Source organism: Hermetia illucens, chromosome 5 (assembly GCF_905115235.1).
Source record: "Hermetia illucens chromosome 5, iHerIll2.2.curated.20191125, whole genome shotgun sequence".
In the NCBI taxonomy this organism is placed as follows: domain Eukaryota; kingdom Metazoa; phylum Arthropoda; class Insecta; order Diptera; family Stratiomyidae; genus Hermetia; species Hermetia illucens.
Window position 1 is genome coordinate 11,102,334 of NC_051853.1, and position 25,628 is coordinate 11,127,961.

At 44.0% G+C, this 25,628-nt stretch overlaps 2 protein-coding genes across 3 annotated transcripts; both read right to left on the minus strand.

The window, feature by feature from the left end:
- Positions 1–3,105: 3,105 nt before the first annotated feature.
- Positions 3,106–23,764, minus strand: LOC119657595 (flocculation protein FLO11-like). 2 transcript variants are annotated; one of them, XM_038064579.1, is made up of 4 exons: positions 23,348–23,764; positions 23,117–23,286; positions 22,592–23,062; positions 3,106–5,959 (listed from the first exon to the last, which is right to left on the minus strand). In XM_038064579.1, the coding sequence occupies exons 1-4, from the start codon at positions 23,713–23,715 to the stop codon at positions 3,165–3,167; spliced, it is 3,804 nt and encodes a 1,267-aa protein (XP_037920507.1). In that variant the 5' UTR covers positions 23,716–23,764; the 3' UTR covers positions 3,106–3,164. The 2 variants fall into 2 exon arrangements, with proteins under 2 accessions (XP_037920507.1, XP_037920506.1); XM_038064578.1 differs by having other exon boundaries at positions 23,117–23,289.
- Positions 23,765–23,773: 9 nt separating this feature from the next.
- Positions 23,774–25,380, minus strand: LOC119656944 (cell wall protein RBR3-like). The gene is made up of 3 exons (XM_038063657.1): positions 25,278–25,380; positions 23,865–25,209; positions 23,774–23,805 (listed from the first exon to the last, which is right to left on the minus strand). The coding sequence occupies exons 1-3, from the start codon at positions 25,323–25,325 to the stop codon at positions 23,774–23,776; spliced, it is 1,425 nt and encodes a 474-aa protein (XP_037919585.1). The 5' UTR covers positions 25,326–25,380.
- Between the last annotated feature and the right edge of the window lie 248 nt (positions 25,381–25,628).

Sequence of the window (25,628 nt, forward strand, 5' to 3'; positions counted from 1 at the left end):
GTTCTTCCAAATGTTGCATGGATTTTGTAGTACATCTTTAAACAAAAGCTAGAAAAATTCATTAAGCCAGGGATAGATAACGTCAAATTTAGTAGTTTTCCAGAAAACAAAACTTTATTAAAAATCTATTCACTGTTTAGAAGCCTGGTCCGCTTGCAAGCTCGCGCGGGGTAGTACCGTCAGGTGTGTCGACAGCAGTACAATGCGAACGTCGAGCGTGAAGGAGTGCCCCCTTCGCTTCAGGACTTTAAAGGGGCACTCCTATGGTGCTTGCAGCGACCTCCGAGGACCTGTGAACATGTCTCAAGCTCCCGGGGGCGGTCTTTCCGCCGTCGTGTGTCGGGAAGGTGTTGTCGACCGCTGTTTCGAAACCACGTCTCTCAGCAGACGCAACATGCTCGAGTCGCTTACCTCTGCACTGATATCCAGCACAGGGCAGGCGGGGAGTCGTGAATTCTGCCCGTGCACCATCTCCAGCGGGGCTGGCCGTGTACTTCTCTCTGTGAGTTGTGTGAAAGCCGAGGATCACGAAAGGCAAGGACCATGACCGCGACCACGACAGATCATCGCCAGCCATTAACGCGGCCTTTAGGTAGTAGACTCAAACTGCATTCCATGCTCCGTGATAATTACGGCTGGTATACCAAAGCGCGATCCATTCTCAATAGAGGACCTCGGCACTTGATTGTACCGTACTCTCAGACGAAGGTATTGCTTGAGGCCACTGCGTAAACCTGTCGATGGATGTGGGGAAATACTTGTAACTGTGCGAGTCTCGTTAGGGCCCATGATGTCGAAACGGATGGTCTGGAAGCGCTTCGTCGAGCGAGGGAATACACCTACTTCCTCTCTTTTGTGCTTGCCGATCTTACACTTCTGGCACCCGATGGACTGTGTCGCCCAAGAGTTTACGTCCTTGTTCATAGACGGCCAGAAGTATTTTCTAGTGACTAACCGGTTCGTGGTCCGGAATAAATAGCCTAGGTCCCTTGTCCGTGGTCTCGCAGAGTAAGTAGGAGTTTGAGCCGAACTTATATTTTTAATTTGCCTACCATCAAGGAAGAAACGGAAATATTTGATGAAGAGGTACGTGGCAAGTAGCTCACGATCGTAGACGCTGTGGTTACGTTGAGCTGAGTTGAGTTGTTTCAAAAAGAAGCTCAACGGTTGCCAGGTTTGATTCACCTTCTGGTGAAGAGTGACGCCTGACGCTGTGTCTGAGGTATCGACGAGCACAGCTGGGGATGCATTGGGCCAGGCATCAACAAACTGTTATTTAACCATTTTAAACGCCTGGACGGCCTCGGTAGTACACGCAACCTCTCGGGACTCTTTGATTTCGAGCCCAGACAAGTAAGTGTTGAGGATCTTTTGATGACGGGCGGCCTTGGGCAAAAAATGACGATAGAACTTTAACATGCCCAATAACCTTCACCGTGGTTGGCAGGTGAAAGTTGTTTATCACTTCACACTGTCAGGGTTAGGTTGGATACCGCCAGGTGTATGGCCGAGAAATTTTTCCTGCTTCTGTAGGAATTTGCATTTTTCAACGATTAGAACGAGTCCAGCCTGAAGGAGAGATGGCCCAAATGCTCAGCTTCTCAGCTCGAGATGACCAGCAGCTATTGGAAGGTCTGCAAATACCTTGTTTCGTTAAATCATCGAATTCTTTCTTTACAACAGCTACCTTTTAGTATAATAGAGGAGGTCCCTTTTAGAATATCGGGAAGCCGGTAGTGTTGATGTGGTGCTACACATCGCAGGGTGAAAATTTTCCTTGACGATTTTAAAGAGGTTACGGGGTCTATCAATGCCTTGTTCTGGAAGTCCATCAACAGCCGATAGTGACATTGAAAGTCTGCGCCTAAAATGGGGGTGCTAATGTCCGCCAGAACGAAACACCGTAAAAACGTTCTTCCGTGCCCAAGGCGGTGTACTCCAAAACCGTCAAGCCTGCATCGAAAGTTCAACATTGTCCCATTGGATGGATTATATAGACGCTAAAAAACGTTATCCCTAAACACTGAATCCGCACAAAGCCATCCTCTCGGCCTTTGGTAAGAACTTGAACTCGAATGCCATCCCGAACACTGATGGCAGCGGTACCCGACAAGCCGAGATGCCATGAAGTTGGTCACTGATTGGTACTCGATCAGCTTTTACCTCCGCACCGAACTGCGTTACCAATTCGCGAATGGCTTGCACATCGGCACATGTTAACTTATTGGATACCGATCATAAAGCTCCGACGCTTACACCAAATACGCCATGATCCCTGCAGGGAAACCATTTCTTTTTTCTGTTGCAAGTTTTGACTTTGTGGCCCACCTGGCCGCATCTACTACATTATGTCATCTTATCAGATATCTGGCAGGTTCTAGATGCATACCCACAGTCTAAGCACCTGTAACACTTGGTTGGAACAATTCGCATTCGTACCCTAAGTACTACACATCCAATTTTGATTCCCTTATTGCTCAGGAGTTTCCTAAGCAACTTATACAGGAAGCGGTTGACCAAGAGAATTCGAAAAGTTATTCGCGCAGATCCGAAGGGTCTGCTGACTATGGCCAGAAAAATGTCCGCAATATAACTTGCTAGGGTCACGGCATTCAACAACAAACAACAATGTGCTCAGACGGTCAAGCAGCCTTGTCAGCAACAGTGACACCAGCTAAAGCTAGTTGATATGAAGGTATTACCAATTGTTAAAACTCTTAAACCTGGGGGACTGAACGAAAATTTCCTGATTTCAGTGACAACACACTCAAATATTACTAAGAACGAGGGGGCTGCCAAATTGGTGTGACAAAGGTCTAACTCCACTATGCGGAATCAAAGCCAGCAAATAGTCAGCCAGCGAATAGTTACTAGAAACACCGCAAGATTACACTTAAACCCTGCTCAGTTTCATTACAGTCACACTTAACGTTGTGCAAGACATAAGCCTACACCAGCGGGACAGCACAGAGACGAATATAAAATTCCATGACCGGCAGATGAAGTAATTCACTTGCGTTGTGGAAAACCCTAGAGCTTTCGGGATGAATAAAGTTCCATAATTATAACAAAAATAGTAAATAATTTATTGTAATAACTTATACGTCAATATCATGTATAATACAAAACTTATTCTAACCATATTTCAACATATGGATAAATAATTATGCACAACTCGCATCTTCCCCCTCCACACATATCCGCTTCCTTGCATCGAAGCGGTCACTTCCTCTGCACTCCAGATGATGCAACTTTAGGTCTCCTGTTCTCCTTGCCGAACAAATATAGTACATTTTGCAATCTGTGGGATCAGGGAAACGACCTTCTTCCCGACATCGGAACTCTGAAGGAGTCGCTCTTTCCTCGGGGCTTTCCTCTTGACGTAATGCAACTACCAAAGTCCTACTACTTTCATTCACCTCTTCATCGGTGTCAACTTCACCATCATCTTCCATTTTATCGAAATATCGTTTTTCATCCAGTTTGACTTCATGCTTTCTAGACGCTTCGTCACGCATAACATCTAGAATTCCTCGAAGTCGTCCTTCGGCTTCTTTTCGGTAGCGTTCGCTAACAACAGGTTCCCAATACCCTAATACCCTATCCTTTGGTTCTGTCTGCTGCTCACTCAGAGGTACAACGGTTGAACGCTTTGAAATTCTTCTCGATTCACTAGTTGAAGGCTCAATTTTATTTACCGTCAAAGGAAGGCTTGACGATGAAGCGGGGTTCTCAATGGTTACGCATGCTCCTCTAGTTGAATCGAACTTCTTGAGTCCTTCGCATTTTATACTGTAGATTCGCAACCCGCCAGTTGCATTGGGAACGCACCGATAATAACTGCTTTCGTCTTCTGGGTGCGCAAAGTTTCCTGCTCCTTTACAATGCACGTGTAAACTCAGACATCCTGATAAATCCCGTGAACAGCCTTTTATATCGGGACGATAGGCGTACCTTTCTGGACAATTTCTGAGGATTTCTGTGATCTCATTAAATGCATTCCTGCTGCACATGTAATACTGGCTGCAGTTCAAAGGATGCGCATAGATGCCTTGGTCCGGACAACGGAATAAATTTGCTTCTGATAAACTCCTTACAGTTCGTGAAAGCGGCGCAGGATTATCATCAGCTTGAATAGTCTTGCCCACAGGATCACTTAAAACTGCATTTTGATCATCCACCGGGAAAGATTCAATGAAGGCGGTCTCATATTTATTGGTAGTCGCAGGCATCTCCCTGAATTCCGGCTCTATAAGAATTGTTGTCGGGAACTGGTCTGAGTCCGCAGGACTTAGGGTAGTCTCCATTTTGAAGTCTTCGAACTTAGTCCCATTTATAATTTGACCAGTTTCATTTTGCATTACGAAACCACCCAAGGTGACACTATTAGGATCCCCGCACATGTTCAACTCCTGAATAAACTTCATAGGTGGATCGCATTGCAGGTGGTATTTATGGAAAATACCACTTGCAATTTCGTTGCACCAAAAGTAGCTGGTGTCATCTGCAGGATCCGTAGAGTTTCCTTCCCTAGTACATTTGTCTTCGTAGCAAGTCGAAACATCTCTCACGCATCGTTGAATATCAAAATTGAAAGCATACCTCGATGGACAGACCCCAGTAATCTTAACATATCCTCCGGGTTGGGCTACGCATAAGAAATATTGTTTGCAGTCATAGATGTCTGGGAAAACTCCGTGTTCAGTGCAAATGAAAGGTTCCTTTGTTTTATTTGACACGCCATCGCCGCTTGATGCCAGGGCAACTTGTTCATCTGATACGTTCAGCGGTCCTGATATTAAAGGTCCATCGACAGTCGGTGCCACCGGTTCTGTTAGATTTGACTGAGTCACAACGGAAATTACCGAAGGGACTTCCGTTGGGAACAAGGTCGCATATGGTTCTGTTGTGTAGGAATCTGACAGATCTTCCGAAATTATTGTTGTTAGCTCAGGTACTGTCACGGTTGTCGGTGGATTCTCCGTCGATATCTCATTCCAATTGTCACTTTTATTCGAGCTCGAAGATGAGGTCTGCCCAAGTTCTAAACCACCTACTCCGATAAAGCTTGAGTTTGACGACGGAATTTGTGGTACCAATTGATCTAGATTCGATGTTGAATTTGCTCCCAAATTTTGCTCCAACTCCGTGAGGTTTGCTGCTTCCTTTTCAGATGTTACTGTCGAAGCAACAAATTCAGCGGGAGGTTGTAGTGAAGAACCTGTAGAACTGATTTGCTGGGGTTCTTGAGTATTTGTAATTAATGGGCCCTCCAGCTCTTCACTGGGAACTTTGATAGTATCTGTCGAGGGGGTAGTTTCTAAATTATCTACTATGAGCTTCCCAACAGAATTTTCGTCCGTCGAATTTGCCACTATTAAGCCAGTTTCGTCGAATAATGCTAACCTTTTAGCTTGTCGGTTTCCAGTCGTTTTGTTAAGTTCTCGCTTTCTGAGATCCGAATCATTACTACCTGCTCCTAATATCTCAGCATGAGTTCCATTCTCCAGATGATCATGACGAAAGAACGGTTCATGCGGTAGATCTGTTTGACTCGCCAATATATCTTCAGGGATTTCCGATGCAACTGGACCTCCTGAACTCGGCAGGTCAAAAGTTGTCTCCGAGACTACCGGATGAGTGTTTATTTGCTCTAGGTCTGGCCAGTTAGGAGAGAGTGTGGATTCCTCTGCAGGAATCACTGTCATTCCATCATCCATTTCCTGACCAGTTCTTGTTAACGCAATGGGTTGTTCCTCAGTAGTTTCTGTAGCTAAAGGACTAATCGTTACGCCAGTTAAATTTCCTAGCTCCTCCTCCCTGAAGTGTGTAAAGTTTCCAGCAGGATTTAAAGTAAGATTATCTGCAGACTCGTTAAATAGAGCAATTTCTTGATTGTATGTCTCGCTGTCCACAGCCATTGAATCCAATGTAGTTGCAGGTACTATTGGGGGAATATCTGAAATCGAAAAAAGGAACTGATTGTAGTAAAGAAGAAAATGGTTCATAACTTGGTGGATAATGGTAATGAAATTTGGAAACTTTATTGCTATCGAAACGTCAAAAAGGCCTCGAATTAGGATTGACCTCACGTCAAAGACCTTTGGCTATCAACTTTGATTCGTTTCTGGAATATTCGCCCGTTCCTTGACAATGGTAACGAGGGTCCTCGGAATGCTCACTTTTTCCAACTTGAGCCGGCATTCAAACGATATAAGCTAGACATTCTGGGCCTAAGCATAGTAAGATGGTGGTACTGGGGGGAGTGTTCTCGCCTCCCTCTTGCGGCAATGTGTTTTTGTAATCCGGAAAGCCAGGTCAGGTTGCTTCTAATGGCTACTGCAAGCCGCGCTCTATTGACCTGGGAGCGGGTTTCTGACAAACTTCTAACTTCAAGATTCCGGTCCAGGTTAAGGAGCATTACAATTATAGAATGCTATGCACCAATGGATAATGTGGAGCAGGATGCTTGCTACGAGCAATTACATACAGTTCAGGGAAGGCTTCCTAAATGTGACACTATGATCGTAATGGATGATCTGGATGCCAAAGTGGGCTTTGACAACACTCTGCTTGGACATGTTATGGGAAAACACGGCCCTGAATTTCTGCAACTTCTATTGCTCCATCATTGGTAGGACATTGTTCGAGCACAGAGGCTACCATAAGGTTATTCGGGAATCAACTGACTGACACCGTACGAGCAAGCAGATTGACCACTTCGCGATCAGTAATAGATTTAGGAGTTGTCTCGTGGAAGGGGTTCACGGCTCTATTAACCGCTGCGAGCGATGCGGGCGCTAAGCTCTCCAACTTCAGCACCGCGCGAATTCCCCAAAAGTTCAACATGGTATGCGCCATTAAAAGGGGGAATTTATAATAATTTCAGAAGTGTATGCCTCACCATGAAAGAGCTTGCGAGTGGTTGCAAATCTTTCAACGGTCGACTTCTCATCCGAGATGACGACTAACTGAAGGGGAGGAAAGAACGCTTCATCACGGTTCTTAACACTCGCATCGGGGGAAGTTCCTCTTGTGGGTGAATTGGCTAGTAACCGTAACATGGGGGTACGCAATGGATCATCCAAGCAGAAGAGAAATCATTCGGGCCATTAATGCACTCAGAGTAAAGTCGCTGGGCTAGATGGTCTCCCAGGGAAATTATTTGTCGCTACACATGCAGGTACTGCAGATCTGCTGTTTCCACTCCTCCGGAAATTTGAGGAATTCGCGACCTTTCCGAGAGGCTGAAAGACGGGGATGGTTGTTAGGATTCCAAACAAGGCCATCCGTTCCGAGTGTGACAATTGGAGGGTATCTGCGTTGCAGTTGTAAAGATAAGAGCTGAGATAATCCCTGGAATGCATTAAAAAAATTTCGAAAGCTTGATCGACAGAGAGCAGGCTGGTTTCCGCTCTAGGTCTACCTGCACAGGCACACCCTACGGATTAAAACAATACTCGCTGAAAACTTTCGTAATGTACACCCCTTACATTGAAGAGAAGAACCAATTTTTGTTTGTTCAGGGGAGGCGGGATAAATTCAAGTTTTTTTTTCAAAGAAGTGGAATCTTCAAAAGACTAACTCCAGGGTTCACGATCCCTGAGAGTGTGCGATTTTTACCAATATTGGTAACGTTCTTCATGCTGCCTTGTCCGGAGTACACAGAGGAACTCAGTGGACGATGACATCTTTCCTCAAACATCTCGATCATGCTAATGACATCTGTCCGCTGTCTCATCGTGTCATGGACCCTTTGAGTTCCAGATTTGAGAAGAGAAGCAGATAGATTTTGACTGACGATAAACACGAACAAAACCAAGGTTCTCAATCTGACGGGTTGTCGTACTCTCCCCGTCGGCATTAATAAGCAGAGCAGCCAAGGCGTCGATCTTTCTGTGTTGGTATATGGAAGCAGCACATGGAAGGTAAGCCCCACTGTTTCTCAAAGGCACCAAGCCGAATCGCAATAGATTGGCCTGACACTATCTCAAACAAAGAACTTGGTCGGCGCACAGGCCTGCCACTCGTACGCACTGTGATTGGAAGATGGAAGTGGCAGTGGATAGGTCACGCATTAAGAAGGAGCGACATTTGCATTGTAGGCTATACCATGCGTTAGAATACTTTCTCGCAAAATGGCACTTGACACAGAACAGTAGGGGAGGAGGGGGCGTCTCATGAAGTCGTCGGGGGAGCAGAAGCGCACGCCGTGTGTAGATGTACGCACAAAGTAGCGCTATACCTCACGAAGGGGTAAACGGCAACCATATGTCTTATCATGACTGTGCTTTTGTACGGTGGAAAATCTAGTGGTAGAAAACCCACGTTCGGAGAGAGGCCGGTGCCGGCGGTATCGCAAAGCGCGGTCTCACGTCTTGCCAAACAGGTTTTCAAAATTTAGACTGGAAGATTTGATTTCAAATCAAGAAGCATCACAGAGGAGCAGCGCTACACACCAATAGACACCTTCCATATATAGACGGAATAGGCGTTTTATAAGTAAATGCACACAACTCACGAGACGCCTAGTAAAGGTGATATTGTGATCATGATGGGAAAGTACCGCAAGGGGCCGAAGTCTATTAGAGGCTTTTGCCAGGCTGGATTTAGTTTTCACGAATGAAGGTGATGCAAGCACCTTTCACAAAGGAGGATCTTCCTCAATTGTAGACCTGACCTTTGTCAGCCCTGCACTGGTGCGTGGCATATCCTGCCACGCTAGTGAGGATTACACCAGCAGCGATCACCAGGCAATCATCTTTGAACTGAGGCCAGGGAAACAGGACACCTAAAGCCGAGAAGGACATCCGGCTGATCTGCAGAACCACTGGCTGAGGGAAGCTTCTTGGAAGTGGGAGAAAGCCAACCTAATAAGGCAGATGGTCCCACGAAGAGGACTCTCCATGTCACACAATGCATTGCCAAGGCATGTAACGCATCCATGCCTATGAGGTGCTCATTCCCCATTAGATGACCGAAATACTGATGTAATAGTGAATTGGCCAGTCTTCGATCAGCCTGCCACCGAGCCAGATGAACGGCTCAAAGGGCATTAGGAAGGAGTGATTAGCGACAAAAGGAGCATGCGTACAAAGTAGCCCGCAAAAACCCCAAGCTTGCCATTCAGCGAAGCAAGAGGGAATGTTTTAAAGAGTTATCCTCGGAGGCGAATGTTAGAGAGACGGACTGACATATTTCAGAGCTCTCTGAATGGATGGCAATTCCTGTAGTAACCACGGACGAGAAGAGAGAGATCTGAGCAGAATAGCTCCAGGCCTGGAGGATATACCGAACAGAGACATTAAGCTCCCCGTAAAATCCAAACCGGACATGTTCGCTGAACTGCTCGAAGCGTGTATGTTCGAGGAGATAGTGCCTAAGGCTGGTAAACCTCCAGATGAACATTCCTCTTAAAGACCCATATGTCTTCTAGCCACTTTGGGAAATTACCGTTTCCCTTCGATAATCACGGTTTTGATAAGTTTTTGTCGGAAGCAGGTTATACCTAAAGGAAAAACTACGCAAACAGACGAACCAATGAATGGCCACATGGACCCAATCATGACAATAGTTACACGGCTCTGGGGATCAGTCAACCTGCTTGATAATGAAAAGGAATTTAACTCAATATTACTCACCACATTCGAGGTTCATGATCAGAAATGCCTCACAATCTAGTACGTAACGAGTACCAGAGAAGAACAGATTCTCAAAACTCTACCAGCGGAAGTGGTCCTTAGATCAACAGCTCCAAATAAACCTAACCAAAACAAAGGTAATTTAAATAAAGGTCCAAACTTTTCGGCGGGTAAGAGAGGCAAGCAAAGGATGACAGGTACTTGCTATCAGCGCTAGAAGCCAGCTTATTTGAATCGAGTTGTTGGTACGTGAATTCAGGAGCAACGAGCCACGCGACGCAAGTTTCTTTAGGAGCATTCGAGATACAAATTTCATAGTCACCGAAATTATTGGAATTAGAGATGGTTACCCTTTTCTACATTATAAAAAATGATCGATTTCAAAAGGTTCTGAAACCCGGTAACAGTTTGATTTCAGTCCCAAAAAATTTTTAGAACTAAGTAAGGCACAAGCAGGGGTCTTGGTGGGATACCATGGCAACGCAACAGAATATAGAATCTTGATTCCAACAACGGAAGAGGTCAGAGTTAGCAGGTCGGTGATGATCTCCGAAAGCTCATTCAAGGGAAGGAAGAACTGCCATGGAGAGAAAAAAGCAAGACGCTATTAAAGCCATGCATCATATCCCATAAGTCTAGAGGACAAAAAACCAGAAGGTGAAGGCATAAATCTCCGAGTAGAAGACGAATCTTCAAACGAAGGATTCCGCTAGTGTAGACAAGAGTGTCCCAGAGACAGAAAGAAAATGTACCACCCGCTAGTTTAGTTTAGTTAACTGGGGGGAGCCGCAGCTCCGAGCACTCAGGCCATTATTAGGCCCATTGTACTATCCCCGTAAGTTGCCTATTCAATGGCTTCCCGCCTACGGTGTTCGCAGGCTTTAGCGAATCTGAGAACATTCTCAAGAGGCAGAGAGTGTGCAGATTCTTCATTGAAGAAAACTTGGCCAAGGTGTCTTCGTCTGAGATCTGAGGATGCCGGGCAGCTGCATAAAAAGTGCAGGGCTGGCTCCTCCTCCTCCTCACATTGGCTGCACACAGCCGAAACCACTACCCCAATCTTTTCCATATGGTAGTTTAAGGGGCAGTGTCCCGTCAAAAGCCCTACTAGAGTTTTCATGTCCCTCTTCTTAAGGGACAACAAAAATGCCGCTCTAGTGGCCCTAGGCTCCTTCACAAGGATTTTCGCTTGCCGGCAAGAGTCCAAATTTCTCCACTCGGTTGCGTGAATCCTTGCAATTTCACCCTTCAGAGTAGACTTGACAGTAGATGGTCGGATTCCAAGAGCTGGTTCTGGCCCCACCATTGTGGATCCAGACCCTTGGCGAGCCAGTCTATCAGCCCCCTCATTACCGGCGATGTTAGAGTGCCCCGGCACCCACATCAGGAATGTTTCGTTCAGTCGGCCAGGTTTCAGCAGCACCTGATGACAACTCCACACCAACTGGCTTGATATGCCATTAAGTGCTAATAATGCCGTCCGACTGTCGGAACAGATTCGAATAATGCGACCCCTCCATTTTTGTCGGAGACATTTTTCGGCTGCCAATGAAATGGCATATATCTCCGCCTGGAATATGGTCGTCATTTTTCCGAGGGGTCGGGCCAGTTCTATAATCGGATTCTCCGAGAACACACCTGCACCCGATCCATCCTCCATGACTGACCCATCGGTGAAGATTATTAGGTCTGTAATCTGAAAAGATTCATGACCACTTGTCGACCATTTTTCTCTTTCGGTGATTACGACAGTGTATGTCTTTTCAAAGACGAATCTGGAAACCATATGATCGGTCGGCATCAGCGCTACCGGATGTTTTCCAAGGAATTTCCAGATAGACGCATGCCCGTTGGATTGGCCGCCTTTCCACGCCCCAATGGTATCGAGCCTATATGCGTACGTTGGCTGCTTTCCGTTTCACCTCCAAGTCAATGGGAGGTAAATTTAGGATAGCTTCAAGTGCCGCAGTCGGCGTAGTACTCATTGCTCCAGTAATACTTAGGCAACCAAGTCTCTGAATCTGCGTTAGCAGCTTCCTGCTGTTAGCAAAGTTCAGTCTTGGCCACCAGACGATGCATGCATACATCAAAATGGGTTTTATTATGGATGTATATATCCAGTATATCCGTTTGGGTGAAAGTCCCCAGGTGTTACCTATCGCATTCCTACAGCACCAGAGCAATCTGCAGGATTTCTGATATTGTTCCTGGATATGATGCTTCCACGTTAACTTGGAGTCGAAATGTACTCCTAAGTACTTGACTCTTTGTGCCAGCTGGATTTCCGCCCCTGCTAAGGTGGGTAGCGTATAGCTGCCCCACCTGACGTTCCTAGTGAACATATCTAGTCCAGTCTTACTTGCGTTCACCGTGAGTCCATTGCGGAGGCACCAGCTGTGGATTACATGCAGAGTTGCATTCAAGCGGTCACAAACTGTGTCCGCAAACTTGCCGGTAATTATTACGGCTAGGTCGTCCGCAAATGCTTACGCGAAGACTTTTTTGTCCTCCAGGAGCCACAATAGAGTATCCATCACCAAGAGCCATAACAGTGGAGAGAGAACCCCTCCCTGTGGGCAGCCCCTGAGACATCCTGCTTCAATAGAATTCTGGCCGACCGATATGTGGATTTTTCTCCACTCCAGCATGTGAAGGATCCAACTGATTAGCAGCGGTTCGATTCCATGCTGTCCCGCCGCATCACAAATTGCCGCAAATGAGGCATAATTATACCACCCGCTAAGGTGCAAGATGGTATTGAGAGATCAAATAGAGGTTAAATCACGATGAACATTAAGTCTGGGAAAGAGCGCATCTACCTCTAGCCAGGAAAATAATCTCGTGTAAATGATGGTAGGGTCCACCCAAACAAAGCACGTATGGCCACAAGAAGTTCCCGCAGTTACATGGCAAAGTCAACGATGAAACGTTCGCTTCTCTTATCAAAAACGAGACAGTCCAAGCCTTGTCTATACTGGCAACGCAGTTAAAATTTCATTTCCGGCCCTTAGATGTGCATGCCTGAACGGAGAACTACGATTTGTCATACCGGTTTCGTCCAGGGCAGAGGCAACTCATCAGACGCTGCCTCACCTCTGCCCTGGGAGCAGCGTAATCGTGAGTGGCATCAGACGGAAAACGCTCCTTCATATACTTGCAAAAACACGCCAAAGGTCCGGTTTCAATTAAATATAATTCGCACCCTTGGCGTGTTTTTCCAAATATATAAAGGAGCGTTTTCCATCTGATACCAGTCACGGTCACGCTGCTCCCAGGGCAGAGGTGAGGTAGCGTCTGACGAGTAGCCTCTGTCCTGGACGAAACCGTTTGTCCTATATTGTTTGAATGCTTAGGTGCCACGCCCCAAACGAGGGATCCGTGGACCAAAAAGACGTGAGAGTAAGTTGCTATCCATTTGGTCCGGTCCGACAGCAAATGGTTGTGGACTTAGGATCCCTTACTTATCCTAAACAATAAAAAGATGAGGTTCTTAGATAACGTAAAGACGCCAGTTTCCTCTACAAAAGGTGCTAGTCTCTCTAGCATCAGATATCGTAATCAAAACCTGACAGTCGTGCATCAAAGCATAAAATATGTCTTGCGTGTTCAAGGGGCATGGCTTTGATGCAGCTAAATGAACAAGGAATGCCTCAACTGCCTAAAAACTAGAGTTTACTTTTCCAACCAATCGATCCTTTGGCAAGATATTCTGTTGCCGTGCCACTACCACATCTTGAAACTGAGGAGATCATTGCCATATTCGATGGTGAATAATAAAAAAATTCATTGGCGAATATTCAAATCTCCAAAGTTTTACTCTATGTTTGATGGAAACCAGCTGTGTGTGTATTATAGGCTGTTCGAACCAAGTGGAACAATTACAGGCATTTGATGTCGATCGCAATGAATTTGAGTTGAAGATTGAAAGATGAATGTCCATAATAAAACAGAGACTGGTTAAATTTACTATGCAGTAATGTTGCGCGAAATATGTGCTTAGTAGGGAATGTAAAATCAGATAAATTATTAATATCACAAGAGTAATATCACCTTAAAGTATAATATCACTTCATTATCACCGAGCGCCATCCAAGCATCACAGCAACGCATAAAGTTCCAATATCACTAAACATCACCGCATCACCAAAGTGATGATAATATTTCTATTTTGATAAGTTCAAACTGAAGCTCTGAGGAAGGCAACAACTAGTTGCCGAAATATGCATACTCGCAAAAAAATTTAAAAGCAAAAATAAGTAAAGAGAATTGAAATGGTCCGGATTTTTTCTTTATAGTGATAAGTAATGTTTTGCCGATGTGATATCATATTAGAAAACATCAACAAGAGTAATATCACCATTGCTTTGGTGGTGCAGTGATGTTGGAACTTTTAGTGATGCTGTGATGTTGGGTGATGTTTGGATCGCACTTAATGATGGAAATGTGACTTATGATACCCTAACGTGATACCACGTTTGTAATATTACATGTATCTAATTTGCAGCATAAACGTTCACCGAAAAAGTTGCGCAAGTAGTCAAAATACACATATATCTGCTTCGTTTGAAAAATATACCGCAACAAGTCTGCTTGGAATTAGCTAGATAGAAGAGCAGCATGAACTGCAAATAAAAGTACTAACCCAATTCGCAATGTCTGCGATAACGATGACACGTGTTTATGATAGAAACAGCGCCGCAGGCTTAGAAGTTTGCATAAAATTGAATTAAATTTTTAAGCCTAAAAATCTACTCTTTCGGTGTTTATATAACAAACTATCTAGCTAAGTTGCAACCATTATTTTATATAATGCAAGCAATCTCTAAGGCAAATTTTGACTTAAGTTAAAGTAAACTGAATTACAGGTGCACGTACATATGTAAATGTATCTTTGTATCTTTGTGCAGTATTATGACAACAATAAATTCTGCACGCATAGATTTTATCTAGAAGAATTTGTTTTATATTTTAAAAAAATCACTGGCTTATGTAAGCATTTTTTGCAGGAGAGGTTTTTCAGAATTAATGCTAATACCAAGAAAATCTATGTGAAAATATTATCTTATCTATCATATTTTCAGACAGTTCTAAAATTTTGCGAAGTTTTCTGGAAAGTTTTATATAATTGAAAATAGAACTAACTTTGCTCTAGCAAATATTTGTTAATATCTAAACGGAAATTAAAAAGATCACAGTAAACACAGGCATCACCATATATTTTCAGCGGAATAAATAGGAAGGAACAGTGGTATAAATAGCTACAAAGTTTTCAATGTTCAAAAAAGACCGGTTGAAAAAGAAAAAGGGAAGTCCCACTTACTATATCTGAGTAAAAGTCGGCAGCAGTTCAGTGATCAGCTTTGTCATTTGAAAACCATTGCTCTGAACAGGATAAACAAAATTTAAAAAATGTATAATACTATTCCCTGGTAAGTCCGGACAGAAGGTTTCCCTTCAGCAGAACAGACGCATCTCAAGATGTCTCCTAATTATAGAAAAGGTGGAGGCCTTCGGAGGTACCCTCGTTTAAGGCCTTAGGAAGCAAGAAAGCTGGAGATGAGGTGCTGCCTCACAATGATTGCGATTTCACTACGTCAATTTTTCCGTTGTTATAATTTGAGGAGTAGTACCCTATTAGAACCTTTACTAGACCTTTCATCTCTGCAGGGTTAAGGGATAACAGGAGTGCCACTCCAGTGGCCCCAAGTTAATTTATAGAGATTTGCAATTACCGAGCGAAATTCAAATTCCTCCATTCATTTGTGTGAATCTTTTCGTTCTCAGAACGCTTCAGAATGGTCTTAACAGTAGATGGTTTGGTAGCAAAACTCAACTCTGGCCCCCATTGCGAAGCCAGACTACATCCAACCCAATCTGACAACTTCTTCACCAACAACGGTGCTAGCACGCATATCATCACCTGGTGGTAACTCCTGATCAACTAGGTTGACAGTATTTGACGTTAAGTATTTATAAACTTCTTGGACTGTTGGAATAGGTTTGCCGCAGTTATCCCTACACTGTCGACCCAATGTCATATCCATTCGTCTGGAATATTGTCGTTTGGTAAAACAAAACCTTGTTGAAACCATTTTTTTTTTTTTGAGTTTAGATATGGATGAAGCCTACTGGATAAGACCCGCAGGTCCCTACCGACTAAAACAATTTAAAAATTCTCTACACTCTCTTCACCGGACTACCCTTCTGGCTTTTCTTTATGGAACTCGTAAAATCTCAGCCAACTCTTCCTAATATGTACCCAATATGTGGGACTTCCAGATGTTTTACAAAACAGAAACCTCCTTTCAACGCTTCCATTGAAGACTTTTTTAATAAGTGCTTCGTGCGCTTCACCGCTACTACCATTGCTGTCCAAACCATTTTTGATCCGTGCATATGATGCACTGTATTGCCCCCCCCCCTCTTGAAAAAAAACATCAAGACTCATGTTACATCTTCTTCATGGGTACGCCAGGCACTGGAACTCGTTTGCAGGCCTGACGTGAAATGAGGTAGGGGATGCAATCCACCTGGGTCCCCGGAAAGGTTCCGATATTATTCATCATTACCCTGGAGGAAGTTATCTGAAAGATTCAAAAAAGTCACTGACGGTTTGGACCTGGGAATTTTTTAAATTTGTGGGTATTTAGCTAAAAAACCGGAATTCGCAGACCACAAATGCGGAGAAACTTTCTTTCCAATTGATCCGGTCTGACATCGTAGGGGTCTATGGGAATAACATAAATAACTTGGCAAGGTCGAAAATAAGCACCGGGTTCTGGTAAAGCTAAAGAAACCGGACTAAAAAAAGCAGATGTAAGACAAACAAATACAAACCAGAAATAAGACGCCAATTAGGTAAAACAATAAAAGAAAATGGACAGCTACACATACTTCAGTGCAAAGACCAATATGTCAAGCGAAGGATCATGCGTAAAGTGGCAGCCAGCCGAAGAGCAGATGGTTAACACTTTTGAGCGGTGGATTCTCAAGAGAATTTTATTACTAGTGAAGTAAGATGGCCGATGACAACCCAGATATAACGAAAAGTTGTACCTTTTACAATATATGATAATCCCACGTCAACATTTGGAAGCTCTAGTGGGCCAACCATATAGAACGGTTAGAAGACCGTTTGCGGCTTATATGATTTTCAAGTTATACAGTAGCTGTCCCACATGCCGATCTTCCGATATTTTCAAAACAAATAGCTCTTAAGGAAGATGGTTTGAACGTTTGTTGGTCCGTAAGAAGATGGTTCACCAGGAGGTTTACCAGTTTTAGTTACTAACATTAGCCTTTAACGTTTCCTTATCCCATCCGCCAAGCAGGCTACACACAACTCCACAAATATCTCTGGCTAGGCCTTAACAGCCAGCTGAAGGATTTTGTTTGGTATACCATCGAGGCCCGGTGCTTAGTGGCCTATTCCAAAGCCTATTCCAAATTTTGGCATTTCCTTCGTCGTCACTGGATGCATCACAGCCACATCTAAAGTCCTCTGAAAACTTTTGCCGCTCGTACTCTCCTGAGGAAACAAATCGCCTCTAAGAAGAGTGGTTTGAAGCAATCCCTCTTGTTTCGCTCTATAGCTAACTTCGAGGTTTCTTCGAGCTGCCTTGTAGACACCCTACTTCAGCTCCTAGTCGATCCTACCCATCACTCCCAAGCTGTTCGTCTGTCTCGCTGACACGCAGGTCGAAACTCAGACAGTTTACGTTTCCATCCACCAGCCTTCTACTGTAGAAAGAATAACGATGATGTGTGCCTAATATAGTGTGTTGATTCGACCACACATCTGTAAATTTTTGCTTGTCAATTGCGTTTACACCTCATTTTCGAACGTGGAGGTCCCTAACCGTTGGGCTTGTTCTTAATGTCAAAGACGATTGCCTGGTGATCACCGTGGCTGTTTTGTTCACTGATATCACAGGAAACATTCCGAACTAACGAAGGACCAACAAAAGTCCACGACCGAACCGGACCCTCCGGTAAGTATTCACCTGTCGATCGTTAACCAATATAATGTCTATCTGCGAGAACGCCTCCAAGAGGTAATGCCGCTTTGCATTCATCAGTGCACTTTCCCATTCTGTAGCCCATGCATTGGTCACCGGTGATGACTTTTGGTTTCCGTCCTTTTGCGTTCAAGACCAATCGGTGCAACATGTCCAGCCTACGTCAGGTTTGAAGCAGCAAAACAACTACAAACGTTGCATGAAGCAACGGAAGCCTTCAGCTCTGCTCCTCCTTGTGCTTCTTCTAGATCCTGCTGACCCCCAAAGTCTAAGATCAGAGTTAATACTCTTACGTCTACATCGGTGTTCCTCTCCCTTTTCCCGAAACCTCTTGTTACCCCGTCCATTCATGAGTATACGGTTGGGTGTAACTTGCGTTGACTGCGCTACTATTGAAGGAGTAATTGTAGGACTCTCCCTCGATTCTTTCGCATTTACCCGCAGATTGTTGTATAGAACCCCCAGTTAAGGTCACTCAGGACGTCTCAATAATTTTGATTCCAAGCAAAATGGAAGGACTTCTGTTCAACAGCCTTTTTTCCCAAAGTGACATTTCCTCTTGTTTGCTCCTATGGATGCTACCCAGGCCTCTTAGATATTGGATTAGATCTCATAATCATTTAGCTTTTCCTGAGAAGCCTTCTGTGACCCCTTAACCTAGGATACTGTTGCCATCACTACGGCTTATGACCCCCATCGTTCTCACCTAGGTTCACATTTCTACGCGCTTGTTATGAGTGTTCTATGAAGCGACGTACTCGGTTCAAACACCCTCTTTTCTAAGCTGCTTGTAGTATTAAATCCCACAGCGGCCAAGCTGTCCACCACCGAGGTACTTCATTTGAAATATATCGACGACCGGGAGCTTGCTTGCCCACTCCGACAAATCGCCAGTACAGGGGATCCGAGCCGCTGCACCTAAGTTTGCCCATTCTCTCTTCATCCATATTGACTTATTGTTATGTCTATTCGATTGGTTTATTGACCTTCCCACAGCCATTTTTGCCTGCGGTTGGGTGGGCGTTTTCTTCCTACCTATTCAACTGACACATAAACATGCCAATGCATGTGTACTTGCGTACATTCAGACACATCTGCCTCGCATTCCGTTATCAGCTTGAAGGGACGCAACTGCTGGTAACTTCCCACAGGTCTAGAGCAGAGCCGGATATAACACCAGCCAACGCTGTATGCGTGCCGACTTTCCAAAGTAGAGAGTAAGGTTCTATCGTCGACCTGACATACCTCAATACCTCATTGGTGAGAGCATGTGAGTGAGCATTACTCCCACAGTGACCGGCAGACTAGGCTATTTGGCTGGTCCCCTGAGGCTTTGGAGGAAGAGCCATTCCTGGCAACGTTACAAAGAGGCCATGGCTCGAAGGATGTGTGGATGTGATACTATAATTACTAGTGGGACTTGAAAATCTTGACATGGGGGTCGTCTTGCCTGCGAGTGGGGTTGGAAGAAGAACATTGGGATCTGAAGGAAGAATACTGAAACCAACGAATTAGGCCATATGGAAAAATAAACAGGATTTCATAGGTGGCTGAGCGTAGAGGCTGATGTGAACCCATGTGATCCTGCTTACTACAATGTAATGAACAAGATATGTCAGTGAAAATCGAGTGTGCCTCTCTTCCAATAAGAAAGGGAAAAGTGGACTTTGCTAATAAACCTCTAACCGCTCTTCGAGTTCCATTCATAGCGCCCTATCTGTCATTTATACAGTATGGTGAAGATCTTCAGCAAGGTGACCTCCAGCAGACAAAGCTCATCAAATTCATCAAAATAACAGGTGACCTGCAGGGCGACAGCAATGACGGCGGAACTGGTTCGAGAGAAGTTGAAGCGCATGGTGACGCCACACGTCAGGAACGTCTCTAACTCGGCTGTGGTTGGATTAGGGGCACTTTTAATAAACTGGGTGTCTCTGGCTACTAAACTCGGTCAATCGACACTTACTTCTCGGAGAGGCTTCCCTAGTCGAAACAAACCGAGACTGAAAGAGTACATTGGACTATACAAGAAATAAGAAGAGCGGTGAAATAAGTCCTAAAAGGTTCGGTAGATTCACTCGCTGATCCTTTGTATCTAGAAAAGTCAAGCAGAAACATGGAAACCTGACGTAGCTTCTTACGAGACACGGTGGTATTAGAAAATATTTTTATCGCTTCAGATGGGACGAATTTCGAAGGCAAGAGCAGACTGAGCGCCGTGTTCATCAGACCTCACAACCTCTCGAGGGAGATACTGAATTCAAACGTAAATTGGATCGCGATGAACGTCGAAGTAGTAGGGATGCAAAAAAACTCCAGGAAATAGATCGAGCCATGGCACAAGGTGAAAACAATTCTGCATATGACATACAGACAGATAAATGGGCAGACGAACAGAACCTTCGAGTTATGCTTAAACAGGAAAACGAGAATGCTAGAAGGAAGTGTAAAAACAAAATGTGATTTTCGATGGCCAAATGACCATCCTAAGTGGCCGGAGATGACCAAGAGAAGAGAGCTATACCAAAAACTTAAAAAAACGGCGAAATTGACCATGAAGGCCCGCCCACAAATATTAAAGCTCCATCGAAGTGCTCCGTCAACACTACTTGTACACACCTCTGTGCTAGCCAGGCTTGGGAATGTGAGCGGGGGGGGTCTTCCGAGCACTTCGATGCCTAACGTGTCATTTTACAAAAATTCACCGGTCCTTTCCGATGCGTTGGTCCGCACCGGATCCTGAAAAATAAACAAATAGGAGCATCCTCAAAGAGATTGGCGTGAGAATGCCAAAGCAGTGTGGGAACTATTAACATCGCGCCTCACCAAATATATGAGACGGGAGAAGCATCGATTGAGGACACGATCCGTCGTGGATCCTCCTTTCGTTCACGGCAATCGGGTCTGGAGTTTTACGGTATCACGCGCTCGGTCGAGCCGTTTTTTCAATCCAGTTTATCTCGCGTGATGTTATTCCGGTAGGCTCATGTGCATCTCCCTAATTGACCTGCCCACATTTTCTGATCGATATAGTGATGGCACTCTCCTCCCGGATAAAGCACATCGCAAAAAATATAAACAAACGTCGGACGTCTACGTCTGAGGTAACTGATAATACAGCTCTGGATTCTGTTCCCAATAGAGCCCTTAAATTCCTTTAAAATTAAGACCATACCTCACTGGTTTATCAGCGAATTTGAAGCATACTTGGTTCAAGGAGTATTTCTCGCTCGGTAGATGCGGTAAAAACTAGTTTTGCGAAGGAAGCCCAATAAGCAACCGGGACATCTATCATCATACCACCCGATTTGCCTTATCGATACCGTAGGAGAGATGCTTGAAGGGGATATACAATAGACCCCCCGAGCAACAACTTAAATTTCGTCAAGCCCACTTAACACAGAAGATGTGGTTTTGAAGCTAGCTCGAGACGCGATGGTCTCCAATCAATGATGTGTCGTGACGATGTTGGACGTCAAAAATGAGTTCTACCCAGTTAGCTGGGAGTGGATAAAAAGCATATTGGCTAAAAGGGGTGTCTCTAGTTATTTGACTAAGTTCCCCGAAAGATACCTCTGGGAAAGAACTTTTTGGTACCATACAGATAAGGGACCCAAGTAGTACACCTTCACAGCAGGAATATCACAAGGCTCAATGTTATTTGGGTCCTCTCCTGTCGAACGTAATGGACAATGGGGTCTTTATCCTTCTTGTGCCAAAGGAGACCACGATAATCTAGCCGTGGTTGTTGTCACGAAATAACCTGAAGACTTTAAAGACTACGCTAACAAAACAATTAGGTTCAGCTTGACCTCGCGGTCAAGTAAGAAAAGGAAGTAAGGATACGATTAGTATTCGTGTTGGTCGCCACATCCTCACATTAAAGCCGGTTGTCAAATACCTGGAGATGATGATTGACAGAAAGATCAATTTTAAGGCACACTTGTATAGTACAGCTTGTGAGAAAGTGTCAAATACCAGCATATCGTTAGCATGAATGATGCCTAATATTAGAGCACCAAAATACCAAAATACAAGACTTGTGGCCGAAATAGTTCGTTCTATAATTTTATACGTGGCACCAATTTGGGAGGAAGCACTAGCATGTTAGAGCAATCAGAGGAAAGTAAACATGGTTTACCGCCTAGTGACGCTAAGAATGTGCACTGCCTTCAGGACAATCTCAGGCAAGGCTACGTGTGTTATTGCGGAAATGGTTCCGATGGACATTCTGGCAAGTGAAGCACGCTGTCAGTTCCAGTAAAGGAAAGTGAATCTACCTGAAAAGGATAAAGAATACCAAAAACGGCGAGGCGGGAGTCTCTGGAAAAGTGGCAACAACGTAGAAGGGTCGCTGGACCCATACTCTAATTCCCCGTGTTAATTAGTAGATACAGCGGCACCACGGTGAGATTAACTACCATTTAACCCAATTCCTGTCAAAGCATGGTGGTTATAGAAAGTATCTGCACCGATTCAGGTATTCTCTTTTGCCCTGAATGTGGTTGCACACCTGAGGACCCGAAGCCTGGCATGTTCTACTGTCCATGACTTTGCCCAGAGAAGAGAAACATAGAAAACTCTCTGAAAGTCTGCATAAACTCTCAGTGCATCGTCGAGGAAATCCTAAACTCCGCAATTAAAAGGATTCCGGCGGAACTTGCAAAAACAGAGCGCGTAAAGAAGGCACGATGAACAAAAGGTTAGGTTGCTTAAAACGCAGTCCTCCCCACTTGGTGGTGGCAGAAGGAGAAAGTGGAACTAGTTTAAGCTGCAACCTGGCGCAGCAGTGTCTTTGTAAAATTCCGCCCCTCCCCTTCTCCCAAAAAAACAAAAAAAAAAGAGACAGACAGACAGTAAACCAATTTTTCAACAAAACCTTAAAAACCAGTAAAGTAAAGTATTGTCATTGAAGAAAGTATGTCTTCATACCTGTCTTAATTTCCTCCTCCATGTTGAAACTGCTAAACGTGGTTTCGTGCCCTTGGACTACGGTTTCAGTGGTATAATCCACTGTGGTCGCTTCATTGGTATATTCTGAGACAGTTTGCACGGTCGCTGCGGTTTCCAGGTCTATATTATTGCTTCCTTCTCCAGCACTCGTTGATGTAACCTTCACATGTTGGGTATGTATAGTCATATCGTAGTATGGTTCTTCTTCGGTAACCTCTGTCATTAGCTGGTCATTAAACGAATTATTTTTTGCGAGTGAATGTTTTGCTTCATCTGCCTTTTCCTTATCTTGATCAGCTCCTCTGTTATTAAGAGAGAGAGATTCAAATATTTCTGAAAATATCGGTTTATTCTGCGCTTGTCCAGAAGATATCATTTCAAGTTGGGTATCATCAATGGTCCTGTCGTTGTCATTGTTTGGTGTGACATTTTTCACTTCTGACGTATAACCTGATCCATGGAAATAATTAGCATTTGGTAATGAAAGGATATGATTTATCTTACCTTGTCCTTCATTTGATAAGGGTTCCATCATTGGCAATATGGTCGTTTCGACCTGAGTTTCTATCGGTTCACTAGGGAAACTCGTCGATGCACTAAGTGGAGATGGTTCGGTTGGTAGGCCCCCTATTGAAAAGTTGCTGGTTTTATCTAGATTGTCGTCTATTTTGGAGCTACTGAAAGATTCAATGATTTAAGGATTCTGATACAGATTAACGACTGTCAGGATCAAACCTTTGGGCAGCTGTGTTTGTGGTATTGTTTGGAACTTCAGAGGTACCGGTTGTCGTCTGGTTGTTTTGGGCAAGTGATAATGACTCCAATGGGTCTTTCGTAGGCTGAGACGAAGGAAGATATCTATCCTCAATAGGCGAATCAGCTTCCAAGTCTACAGGATTTTTATCTGAGGAAATTTGAATATTGGTTTCATCAGCAATGTCCTGGCGAGGCAAAGTATCAGTTAAGACAGTCGAATCGCTGGTATTACCGGAACTTATTGTTTTATTATCCTTGATAGTGATTCCATTGATCGTGTTATTAGATAACTCCATTTCATGGGCTATGTTCTCAGAATTGAATGTCGGTAGTGATTCCAATAACATTGGACTGCTTTGCCAAGCAGCATGCAATGTAGTGGGAACATCATGGAAAATGCCGTTTTCAGAAACAACGGCAGGTATCAGCCGATCTTCCTTTACCATCGATATAATGGTTGATGAATCCATGGCATTATTCCCTTTCTGTGATTCACTGGCTTCATCGAACTGTCCGTCTATTGAAGGGGTTGTGTGTTCCTTGTTCACATTCTTCAAGTTTTCAGGAAGAACTTGGAAAACATCTGGTTCTCCACTTCCACTCTCTTCTGCCAAAAGATCGGAGTCAGAAGCTATATTATAAAAGGAAGTATCAGGAAGATCTGGTTGTCCACTACCACTGCCTTCCATTAAAAGATCAAGAGTAATGAGATCTTTAGGAGGTTCACTGGTGAACGTGAAATTTTTAATGTCATCCCCTTTCTCCGTTGTGACGTTTAACGTTTCAAAATCAGTCTTGTTGAGTGAGTAAAAAATTTGGCTGATATTTTTGGAGAACCCACCTCCGGAAGGATTGGTGAAATTAACTCTCCAAAAATTGGTACTATCACTTGCTTTTGGGGTCGAAACTGGATTTGAGATATTTCTATTGCTGATACTTTTTGTGGAGTCATCCTGCGTCAGCAAGCTTTGCCGGTCATAGGTCGTTGGCTGTCGATCGTGTTGTCCGAATGAAACTGTCGTATTTGTTGTGAGAGTAATATCATTGGCACCATCCCCACCATCACTAATTCCAGTGGCCACGTTTATTGAAATTGTTGAACTATTTGAGTTCAATGCCTGCGAACTGGTGAAACTAATGACATTTTGTGAGCGAACATGGTCAAACTGGAACAAGGCTTGCGTCAGCGTATTTATGATGAACTGTGATGACTGAGGTGAACTAGGCGATTTTTGAATTGTCGTGTTAGTTTCCACGACTGAAGATTTTTTATCTGCGATTATGGAACTGTTTGATGAATTCGCACTGCCGGGTTTGCTCAAAGTTATCACTGAACTTGTCTTGATTACTGACGGAGATTCTAGGTTTACCGATGCTGTTACATTGGCAGAGGCGTTTGCAGGTGGATTATAGTTATTAGTGATGTTTACACCAAAACTCACGTTAACAAAACTAGTGTCATCATATCCAGGATTACTATGCGAAAGGTACCCTGTATCATTAAGCACTTTGAGTTCACCAATTCTCTCACTGAACACGGCACTTGGTTCAACAGTTGGCCTTATATAAGGCGAAGTCGTTGCTTGACCTAACGTGGTCGGTACATCTGCCGTTGATGTTGGTGCTGTTGACAGTGTAGTGGGCGGGGCCGTATCTGAATCGCATGGTTCAATAGGATGATTGCTGTCATTACAAATAGTTCCGGGTTTACACCGGTTTGGTATATACAGTCTTTGGCCATCAGGCAAGTTAACACAAGTAATGTAATGATAGGCCCCTTCGCATTCGAAGCTAAGTCCATTACACTGTATATCACGTTCAGCATTCACTCGCATCCACACCTGAAAGATACATACCAGAAGCTTTTACAGGAAATATTCGAGATTGTTCTGGGATTTAATGTAATTACCAGCACTAGTATTATGGCTGCGCGTCGTAAAAATTTTAATGCTTCCATTTGGGTAAAGTGTTCATCACTAGGACGACTCGAACCGTACTGGCGCTGATTTAAATATCACGTCAAAAATGTATCTAATTTTCATGGCAGATCATAATGGATCTTATCAACCTCTCAGCCATATACATATGTATTTGTGAATGCTAATTCAAATAATACCCGCTTCACAGAAATAAATATTCCTATTCTTTGATAAAAAAAAAAGATAGTGGAACTGCGATGATATCACGTGAAAATCGTAGTGGCTTGTGCTCCTCAATCAGATTCGTAGTAACACCTACATCTATAAACTTTCAAATGAAT